At 61.6% G+C, this 10926-nt stretch overlaps 2 protein-coding genes across 2 annotated transcripts; one reads left to right on the forward strand and one right to left on the reverse strand.

Annotated features, from left to right (window-relative positions):
* Nucleotides 1–1275: 1275 nt before the first annotated feature.
* Nucleotides 1276–4587, forward strand: RFC5 (replication factor C subunit 5). The gene is made up of 11 exons (XM_082066291.1): nt 1276–1341; nt 1452–1516; nt 1968–2104; nt 2210–2289; nt 2587–2660; nt 2764–2923; nt 3067–3148; nt 3574–3703; nt 3907–3984; nt 4061–4115; nt 4304–4587. Exons 1-11 carry the CDS (start codon nt 1307–1309, stop codon nt 4398–4400), a joined length of 993 nt encoding a protein of 330 aa, XP_081922417.1. The 5' UTR covers nt 1276–1306; the 3' UTR covers nt 4401–4587.
* A 1121-nt stretch (nt 4588–5708) lies between these two features.
* WSB2 (WD repeat and SOCS box containing 2) lies at nt 5709–9995 on the reverse strand. Its single transcript, XM_082066450.1, has 9 exons — nt 9836–9995; nt 9520–9691; nt 8646–8881; nt 7835–7966; nt 7628–7728; nt 7228–7400; nt 6896–7009; nt 6376–6483; nt 5709–6158 (listed from the first exon to the last, which is right to left on the reverse strand). Exons 1-9 carry the CDS (start codon nt 9849–9851, stop codon nt 5996–5998), a joined length of 1215 nt encoding a protein of 404 aa, XP_081922576.1. The 5' UTR covers nt 9852–9995; the 3' UTR covers nt 5709–5995.
* Between the last annotated feature and the right edge of the window lie 931 nt (nt 9996–10926).

Raw genomic sequence — 10926 nt, forward strand, 5'->3', positions numbered from 1 at the left:
GGTACACTCCCCATCACCTCTGCTTCTCAATGGATCACTTCCCATCTTCTCTCCCTTAGGGTTTAAACTAAAGGAGGGAGATTCAGGCTGGACATGAGGAAGAAATTGTTGCCATGAGGGTGGTGAGAGCCTGGCCCAGGTTGGCCAGAGAGGTGGTGGATGAACCATCCCTGGAGACATCCCAGGCCAGGCTGGACGGGGCTCTGAGCAACCTGAGCTGGTGCAGATGTCCCTGTCATGGCAGGGGGGGCACTGGGGGAGCTGGGAAGGTCCCCTACAACTCTAGAGAGAACAGGTAACATCCAGCACCTCCAGAAAGAGCCGGGAGCCCCCCGGTCCCCGGCAGAGACACCTGTTATGCAGCCAAGCACTTTGGCAGCACCAGGAACACAAGATGGAGCTGATTTTTCAAGTGAGTCAACTGGAAAAAAAAAGAGACCTGCACATCTCGGGGCAGGGTCACCACATTGTCCCCCAAAAGCGTGGTCGGAACCTTGCTGTGGCCATTCCCGGTGTCGTGCTGTCCCCAGAGCACCGGTGTGACTTGACTTTGCTGAGTCCCAGCACCACGCTCTCCCCAGGCGCATGCCTAGAACCTTGCTTTAGCAACTGCTGCTACCGGGATCTCCCCAAAATCACAGACATGACCCTACTTGAATCAGTCCCGACACTGTGTTCCCTCCAGACCCATCCCCACCCCCTTGCTTTAGCAAGTCCTGGTACTGGGATCTCCCCAAAACCCCGCCAACAACCACACTTTAGCAACTCCCAGCACCGTGCTCCCCCCCAAACCACGTTCACAACCTCACTTTAACAATTCCTGCTACTGGAATCTCCCCAAAAGCGCAGACGTGACCTTACTTTGGGGAGTCCCAGCACCGTGCTCTCCCCAAACCCATGCCCACCCCCTTGCTTTAGCAATCCCCACTACAATGCTCTCCCCAAAACCAAGCCTACTACTTCACTTTAGCAATTCCTGCTACTGGGATCTCCCCAAAATCATGGACATGACCTTATTTCAGCAACTTCCAGCACCTCACTCTCCCCAAAACCATGCCCACACCCCTGTTTTAGCAATTGCTGGCACCGCGATCTCCCCAAAAGCGCAGACGTGACCTTGCTTGGGTCAGTCCCGACACTGCGCTCTCCCCAAACCCATCCCCACCGCTTTACTTTAGCCATTCCTAGTACCGCGATCCCGGCTTCTTCAGCAGCCCCAGCTCCAGCCCCCCCCACCTCGGGGGGGTGTCCCCGCTCGGCCCCTCCCATGTCCCCGCCCCGTCCCGCCGCTCTCGCGAGACCGCGGATGATGGCGCGAGCCGGTGGCGGGAACCTGCCGTGGTACGATCGGGACCGGACGGGACGGAAAAGGGGGGGGGCGGGACGGGAAGCGGCGGGCGCTGCCCCGGGCTGACCCCCCCCCCGGGCTGACCCCCCCGCTCCCGGTGCAGGGTGGAGAAGTACCGGCCGCAGGCGCTGTCGGAGCTGGTGTCGCACCAGGATATTCTCAGCACCGGTAAGTAACCCCCCTGCCGGTCCCTGACCCCCTCCCCCGTAAGTAATACCCCCACCGGTAAGTAACCCCCCTTCCCCCTAAGTAACACCCCACCAGTAATAACCCCCTTCCCATAAGTAACCACCTCCCTAGTAAGTACCCCCCCTCCCAGCAGCACCCCTTCCCCGGCAAGTAACCCCACTCCCCATAAGTAACTCCCTCCCCATAAGTGACTCCCTCTCCAGTAAGTACCTCCCCCCAGTAAGTACGCCCCCCCCCAGTAAGTAACCCCTGCCCCCGGTAAGTATTCCCCTCCCGGTAAGTAATACCCCGATGGTAAGTGACCCCTCCTGGTACATAAACCCCCTCCCAGTAAGTAACCCCCCTGGGAAATACCCCACCCCTAGTAAGTATTCCCCCAAAAACCCTCGGGGTGCTGGCCCCCCCCGCCAGGCCGTTACCCCCTCTCCAGTGCAGCGGTTCATCAGCGAGGATCGACTCCCGCATCTCCTTCTCTATGGCCCCCCCGGTACCGGGAAGACCTCGACCATCCTCGCCTGCGCCAGGCAGCTCTACCGGGAGCGGGAGTTCGGCTCCATGGTGCTGGAGGTAAGTGGGGATGGGATGGGATGGGATGGGATGGGATGGTGACAGTCGGGTGCCCCCTCGGTGCATCCTCGGGCAGGGATGCAGATCCGCGATGTCTCCCTCCAGCTCAACGCCTCCGATGACCGGGGTATCGACATTGTCCGAGGGCCCATCCTGAGCTTCGCTAGCACCAGGACCATCTTTAAGTAAGTTTGTGCTTCCCAAAGCTCCCTGTCCCTTTGCCCCCACCCGCCGACACAGCACTTGGCTTGGGAGGTGGGTTTGGGGGGGCTCGTGGGGTGGACAGCGTGCTGGAGCGGGTGGGAAGGAGCCAGGAGGTGGGAGGATGAGGACGGTGAGGATGAGTGATGAGGATGGTGATCCAGAGCAGGCAGGAGGGCTCTCTGGGACTGTCCACAGGGTCAGGCTGGGAATAAATGTCCCCTGCTGCTCTTTCTCCTACACCCAGGACTAAGACCACCCCTTTTTTATCCCGATTTAAGGAAAGGCTTCAAGCTCGTCATCCTGGATGAAGCCGACGCCATGACCCAGGATGCTCAGAACGCCCTGAGGCGAGGTGAGGGGCACCGGGGACCCCCCGCCATTGGCACCCCTCGAGCCTGTGACAGCCCTGACGAGGCTGCAGACAGGGACCGGCCTCTCCTCCTGCCTCTCCGCAGTGATCGAGAAGTTCACAGAAAACACCCGCTTTTGCCTCATCTGCAACTACCTCTCCAAGATCATCCCGGCCCTGCAGTCCCGCTGCACGCGCTTCAGATTCGGCCCCCTCACCCCGGAGCTGATGGTGCCCCGGCTGCAGCACGTCATTCAGGAGGAGGGGTGAGCCAGGGGGTGTGGGGGGCTTCACAGCATTCTCCGCCCCCCTTTTGTCCCCATTCCTCTACATGAGGAGGAGCAGCACACATGGTTTTCCACAGTTGCGTTTCCCGGCTCCCTCTGCAGCCCCAGGTCTTGTTTTCCAGGGTGGACGTGACCGAGGACGGGATGAAGGCTCTGGTGACCCTCTCAAGTGGTGACATGCGCAGAGCCCTCAATATCTTGCAGGTACAAACCACCTTGTCACTCTCCGCAACTGCCTGAAAGGAGCTTGGAGCCAGGGGGGTCGGGCTCTGCTCCCCAGGAACAAGCGCCAGGAGCAGAGGAAACGGCCTCAAGTTGCGCCAGGGGAGGTTGAGGTTGGATGTGGGGAACAATTTCTTCCCCAAAGGGCTGTGGGGCATTGGAACAGGCTGCCCAGGGCAGTGCTGGAGTCACCATCCCTGGAGGGCTGGACAGACGGACATGAGGTTCTCAGGACATGGGGCAGTGCCAGGGGTGGGTTATGGTTGGACTCAATGATCTTGAGGGGCTTTTCCAACCAAAACAATTCTGTGATTCTATGGCCACGGCCACTCTTTCCTCTGTCCTGGAGGGGGTCAGTGGAGGAAGGGCCGAGCTCCTCATCCTCCCTCCCGCCTCCTCTTCCTCAGAGCACCACCATGGCTTTCGGGAAGGTGACAGAGGAGAACGTCTATACCTGCACGGGACACCCCCTCGAGTCTGACATCGCCAATATCCTCGACTGGATGCTGAACCAGGACTTTTCCACTGCCTACCGCAGTATCCTTGTCCGTCCGCTAGCCCGGGGGTTTAATCCCCGCTGCTGTATATCCTCCTCTTCACTGGGTCCTTCCATCACCTCCTGCTTCAGCTGGGCTGGGTGCTGCTCGCTGGGGAGGGTCCCTGGGGTTGTTGCGGGGATGGGGAGCGGGATTTCGCAGGGAAAAGCCTGGAACCAAGCCCTTTACTTGCTCGCATCTCAGAAATCACAGAGCTGAAGACACTGAAGGGCTTGGCCCTGCAGGACATCCTCACCGAGATCCACCTCTTCGTGCACAGGGGTAGGGCCTGACCCTGGGGGGGACAAACCGCCCCCCTAGCCTGCGCTGACGTGCCCCCATCCCCTTCTCTCCGCAGTCGATTTCCCACCCTCGATCCGCATCCAGCTGCTGATCAAACTGGCGGACATTGAGTAAGTGTCCTCTCGCCCCCCCTCATTGCCCCAAATCACCCCAGTGGGGTCCAGCAGCCCCTGCACATCCCTCCCCACTACATAATCCCACCTGCACTGTGCTTGGCTTGCACCGTCCCCGCCAGGGCTGCCACTTTGTGGGGCCGTGGACGCTGGTGCGAACAACCAACGCTTGCCCCCTGCTGCAGGTACCGGCTGGCCGCAGGGACCAGTGAAAAGATTCAGCTGAGCTCCCTCATCGCTGCTTTCCAAGTCACCAGGGACCTGATTGTGGCCGAAGCCTGAGTCCTGCTGGGTCAATCCACATCGTGCCAGATCTCACAGACACAGGGATCATCAGTGCCAGGCCCGGAGCTGCTCCCTGCAGCTTTCAGTTTTCTTTTTGCAAGCCTGGAGCCCACAGCCTGGCTGCGAGAGCTGGGCAGTATTGTTTGTAAGCTTCTCTGGGAAATAGAGATGTCTCCAAAACCCATCAGGTTGCATTTGCCTTTTTTTTTTTCCCCTCCTGTACAGCACAGTCCAAAGAGTCGAGGTTCACCCCTTGCAAAGCTGTCACACCCAGAGGCTGAAGTCCTGCTGATGTCACCTGCCTGCAAAACATCCCTACCCTGCAACGTGGGACCTGCAGGGACAGGGCTGCGGTGCTCTGTCTTGGAAAAACAACCCTTTGTAGCCTTTTGTTTCCTTCAGTACAATGGTGTTTCTCAGCCACCTCAGCTCATTTGGAGCATCAAAGTTGGGAGTCAACGCTCTGGGCTCCTTGTGCTGTCAGAGAGGAGAAACATGGCTGGAGGTGAAGCTGTGATGGGCTCCAACACCTGCCATAGAATCACAGAAAGGTTTGTGTTGAAGGGCCCTTCCCAGCTCCCCCGTGTCCCCCCTGCCATGACAGGGACATCTTCACCAGCTCAGGTTGCTCAGAGCCCCGTCCAGCCTGGCCTGGGATGTCTCCAGGGATGGTTCAGCCACCACCTCTCTGGCCAACCTGGGACAGGCTCTCACCACCCTCAGGCCAACAATTTCTTCCTCATGTCCAGCCTGAATCTCCCTCCTTTAGTTTAAAACCATCACCCCTTGTCCTGTCACAACAGGCCCTGCTCAAAAGTCTCTCCCCATCTTTCTTATAATCTCTTTTAAGTCCGGAAAGGCTGCAATAAGGTCTCCCCGGAGCTTCTCTTCTCCAGCTGAACACCCCAGCTCTCTCAGCCTGTCCCCCAGCAGAGCTGTTCCAGCCTCGGATCATTCCTGTGGCTCCTCTGGCCCCTCTCCAGCTGGTCCCACCACTGAACACTCACTGCTCTGCAGCACTTCAGAGCCCAGTGAGCACTCGCTGCCGCCCCGGCAGCCGCAGCAGGAGCCTGCCCTGCCAGGTACCCCCAGGTCACCTCTACCAACCACGAGGAAAAAGGTGATGAACCATTTTTTATTCTGTCATCGCTGTCACCCGCAGAGCCCCGCTCAGGTTTGTCCAGCTCGCGCCCAGCCCTGGAGAGCAGCAGAGCCCGCACTCCCCTGGGAACAGAGCTACAGCACGAGCCAGCCCCAGCGAGGGTCTGTTTTGGGGGACAACAAAAGCTCTGCTCACCTTCACCCCACAACATTGCACTGGAAGCAAAAGCACCTGACCCAAAACTTGCAGACAGCAGGGGGACCCTGTCCCCCTCGCCCTCTGCATGCATTTTTGCTGGGTTCTAGTATTATTACACCAAAAAATCCCTCCACATTCACAGACACAGCCCCAAAACAAGGGGAATAGCAATCCTCCTGCCCTGCGGCTCACAAATCAGCCAGATGTTGCTGCGGTGCCTCCTCTGACCCATGTCGAGCCGTGCCGGTGAGCAGAAGGCTCTCAACTCCGCGCCTCCGCTTTCCCCACAGCGTTAAAAAGTCCGATAGGTGAGGAATTCCTTCAGCTTCCTGGGAATGGGGAGCGCCAGGACCTGGTACGTTGTCAGGAAGGTGCGCAGAGCTTTGCGACACAAGTGCTTTAGTGACGAGAGGACCCTCGGAGCGGTCCAGAATTGGACGTGGCCATCTCTGGTCCTGCAATGGGACCCAAAAAAACCATGAGCGAAGGGTGGAGACTCGAGAAAGCTCGATCGCCCCCAAATATCCCAGGTTTGCAGCAACCACATGTTCCCCAGCCCAGGAAACCAGCCTGCACCCCCCCAGGGAAACCCCAAGTTTGCTAAGCAGCCCCAAAGCTGCAGGAGGAGGGAGCAGCCACGTCCTCCTCCACTCCCCTCTCCTGCACACGCACCCTGTGGCGATGAAACCGCCGTGCGGGAAGTACATGCAGCACAGGCCGTTGGTCATGGGAGCAAACGCGACCGGAGACCGCATCTCCAACGCCCAGATCCTCAGCAGCCTGCGGAGAGAGGGAGGGGACACGATGGCAGACCCACAACCCCCAGCGCCTGCCGCTGAAGTGAAACCTCTCGGGATCCCTCTCTGGGAAAGGATTTTCGTCCCATGGGCTTAGAGCATCCCAGGAGCATCCCAGCAAGGCGGGAGGCACCATCCCCTGCGTGCAGACAGAGCTGGTGACGGTGCCGAGGGGCACAGCGAGGGTGGCACGGTACGGAGGACACGGCTTGTCGCTCCGACAGGTGACAGTGCTACACTTTGCCACAGCCAAGCTGCGGTGTCCCAGGCTGCCCACCCTTTCCCTTCGCACCGGGCATTTGTGGGGACCTGGCACGTGAGGGCTGCTCCCCCCGGCACAGCCTGAGCTCCTGGGATCCTCTTCCCACTGGAGGTCCCCAAGGGGAGCCACTCACCTGTCGTCCGCCACGGTGGCCAGGTAGAGCCCCTCAGGGGAGAAGCAGACGGAGCGCAGGGAGCTGGTGTGGACCTCGCTGCTGTAATCCGGCGCAGAGTGCAGGGGGACGTGGCTGCGGGGTGAGAGAACAAGGCCCGCGTCAGCCCCAGGCTGCTGCGAGCCACGTCCCCAGCGCTCCAGGGATGGCAGAGGGCCCAAATTTGTCAAGTCAAAGCCCTCTTTCAGCCCCTGGAGACAGGAGAGGTGATCGCTGTGCCCAACTAGAAGGAAAGGCCATGTTCAGCCCCTCTGTCCCCCTTCCACAGTCCTCCACCACCCAGGGCTCCGTACCGCAGCGTCCTCAGCTGCTCCCCGGTGTAGGGGTCCCACATGATGACGCAGGCGTCATACGAAGCAGTGACGAGGAGCGCTGAGTCCGGCGAGAAGTCGCAGGAGACCACGCTGCTCTGGTGGCCCTCCAGCCGCCGGATGAGGGTGTAGGACCGCATGCTCCACAGCAGCGCCTGCGGGACACGGCCAGGGGCTGAGACTGTGAGCATCCCCGAGGAGAAGCACCTCAGGGTTTAAGCCGCAGGGAATTTGCTCCCAGCTCCTCCATGCAGAGCCTGGAAGGCTGAGGAGCGAGGGTAGCTCTGGCCTGGCCCCTTCTCACAGAAGGTTTTTGCATTGGGTGGGACACAGAAGGCTGAAGAGAGCACTGGATTCATGGCTCCCGCTCAGCAGGACTCACCGACTTCTCTCCGGCTGCAGAGCAGAGCATCCTGCAGTCTGGGGAGATGGAGCAGCAATAGACCCACTGCACATGGCCTGACAGCACCTGGACCTGCCGCCCTGCAGACAGCAAACACGCGGGTCACGAGGGGGGAGCACAAGAGGCAGCGCTGGGACCTGCTCTCCCCACACTTTTCCCAAGAGGGAGCACGTAGGACGCCCCTACCATCTCTGCTCAGGTCCCAGACACGCAAGGTCTTGTCCCGTGAGGCAGACACAAGGATGGGGCTTCCATTGGGAGCGAAGCTGAGGTCTCTGACCACGTCCTGGTGCCCCAAGAGGCTGAAGAGGAGGTGACCTGTGGAGAAGGGACGTGCTGAACACTGTCCTGCCATGGGGAACGAGGCCATGCCGCTCAGGCACAGGCAGCCCCGCCTGGGACAGGGCAGGGGCTCCTGATCAATCCGAGGAAGTATTTGGACAACGATGAATCATAGAAACATTAACCATCTTGGTTGGAAAAGCACCTCAAGATCATGGAGTCCAACTGTAACCCACCCCTGTCCCTGCCCCATGTCCTGAGAACCTCATGTCCGTCTGTCCAGCCCTCCAGGGATGGTGACTCCAGCACTGCCCTGGGCAGCCTGTTCCAATGCCCCACAGCCCTTTGGGGAAGAAATTGTCCCCACATCCAACCTCAACCTCCCCTGGCGCAACTTGAGGCCGTTTCCTCTGCTCCTGGTGCTTGTTCCTGGGGAGCAGAGCCCGACCCCCCTGGCTCCAAGCTCCTTTCAGGCAGTTCAGAGATCAGAAGGTCTCCCCTCAGCTCCTGTTCTCCAGCTGAACCCCCCAGGTCCCTCAGCCGCTCCCATCACACTTGTGCTCCAGCCCCTCACCAGCTCCGTTCCCTTCTCTCAACTCTCTCCAGCACCTCAAGGCCTTTCTTGGCGTGAGGGGATCTCCTCCCAAGGGGGAACAAGGGGAGAAAAAACACTCTGAAGCCATGACTGCTCCTGCTGTCAACACGGGCTGCTCACCTGTCTGCACCTCCCAGACCTTGATCTGCCCATCGTTGAGCCCAGTGGCCAGGATCAGGCAGGGAAGACCCACGGCGCAGGCAGGGTCAGTCTCCCGTGCCTCTGCCACCGGCCAGGCACTGAAGGCCAAGCCCCACACGATCTGGCCACACTCCAGCGTCTTCTCCTTGGCACCCCCTCGGCTCCTCACCTCGGCTTTGCTGCCACGGCTCTTGCGCTCCGAGGTTTTGCACTTGCTGGGGGAAAATAGAGAGACATAGAATTATAGAATCATTTTGGCTGGAAAAGCCCCTCAAGATCATCGAGTCCAACTGTAACCCACCCTTGGCACTGCCCCATGTCCTGAGAACCTCATCTCTGTCTGTCCAGCCCTCCAGGGATGGTGACTCCAGCACTGCCCTGGGCAGCCTGTTCCAATGCCCCACAGCCCTTTGGGGAAGGAATTGTTCCCCACATCCAACCTCAACCTCCCCTGGCGCAACTTGAGGCAGTTTCCTCTGCTCCTGGCGCTTGTTCCTGGGGAGCAGAGCCCGACCCCCCTGGCTCCAAGCTCCTTTCAGGCAGTTCAGAGATCAGAAGGTCTCCCCTCAGCTCCTGTTCTCCAGCTGAACCCCCCAGGTCCCTCAGCCGCTCCCATCACACTTGTGCTCCAGCCCCTTCACAGATATATGTATATTTTCAAACCAAGCCTCACCATACATCACCTTTTCCCTTTAATAAATTAACTCTATTTTTGAAGTCCTGAAGGTTTCAAGCAGCTGGCGTTCAGCCTTTAAGCTGCCCCTCCAGCAAGACGACGTGTCCCCGTCCCCGGGCAGCCCAGAATCCCACCCCACAGCTCCACGGCCCCTTCCCCACGCAGCGCCCCGCTCACAGCTCGGCCTCCTCCAGGGGCCAGGGGATCAGCTTCACCACGCAGTGTCCCTGCGACCAGGCGAACCAGCTGCCGTCGGGGGAGAAGGCCACGCTCCAGGTCTCGCAGCTGGATTTCCAGTCGTAGCGCTGCGGCCGGCCCGGCTTCAGCTCCGCCAGCAGCACCGGCTCCTCTGCCCGGGGAGAACCGCCACGTTACCCCCCGGCCTGGGCCTGGGCCTGGCCTGGCCCCGCTCCGCCCGCCCTCCCCATGGGGACGCGGGGTTCCCAGCGTGGCGGCCCCGGGCGCCGCGGAGCCCGCTCACCGCCCCCCTCACCTCCGCTCGGCTTCATGGCGGCTCCGCGGCCCGCCCGGCCCGGCCCGGCCCCGCCGCCTCCGCCCGGCCCCGGCAAGGCCCCGGCGGGCCGGGCCCAGGCCCGGGCACAGGCCCAGGGCGGCGGTAGCGGCGGCGCGGGGAGGGAACCCCGGTCACCGCTCCTCCGGCACCGCCCCGCCTGGGGAGCGGGGAGGGACCCGCCGCCACCGCCCCCTGGCCGGGGTGGGGCCGGGAGCGGCACGGAGCCCCGGGCACACGCTCCAACCCCCCCGGGGCTGCCGCTCCCCGGCCCGGGCGTGGGACACAAGGCACCCGGGGAACAGGTCGGGCGGCAAACAAAGCACCGGCCCGCCAAGGGCCCCCCCGCCGGGACACCCGCGTCCCCCGACACCCCCGGGTGCGGGGCTGGCGCAGCGGGGGCTGTTCTCGGGATGGGGGTGCAGGGGGGACGAGACCCCAGGGGAACTGCAGGGACCCAGAACCCACTGGTGACACCCCGGGGCAGTGACCCCCCGAGGGACCCAGCACCCAGATGGTGACACCCCCCTGAGCACCCAGCACCCACACAGTGACACCCCCTGGCAATGGCACCTCCAGGGACCCAGCACCCAGATGGTGACACCCCCTGGCAATGGCACCTCCAGGGACCCAGCACCCAGATCGTGACACCCCCCTGAGCACCCAGCACCCACACAGTGACACCCCCTGGCAATGGCACCTCCAGGGACCCAGCACCCAGATGGTGACACCCCCCTGGCAGTGGCACCCCAGAGTCCCAGCACTTGCACAGCGACACCCCGTCAAGGACACAGCAGCCACATGGTGGCACCTCCAGGGACCCAACACCCAGATGGTGACACCCCAGCAGTGACCCCCACCAAGGGACCCAGCACCCACTGGTGACATCCCCCTGGCAGTGCCCCCCCTCAGGGACACCGCGCTTGCACAATGACACCTCCCTGGGACCCAGCACCCACTGGTGCCACCCACCCTGGTACTGATGCCCCAAAGGGACCCAGTACCCACACAGTGACACACCCCCCCCCCCAGCAGTGACCCCCTGAGGACCCAGCACCCACATGGTGACAGCC

This window comes from Streptopelia decaocto (assembly GCF_964273445.1).
Source record: "Streptopelia decaocto genome assembly, chromosome: 15".
Lineage (NCBI taxonomy): Eukaryota > Metazoa > Chordata > Aves > Columbiformes > Columbidae > Streptopelia > Streptopelia decaocto.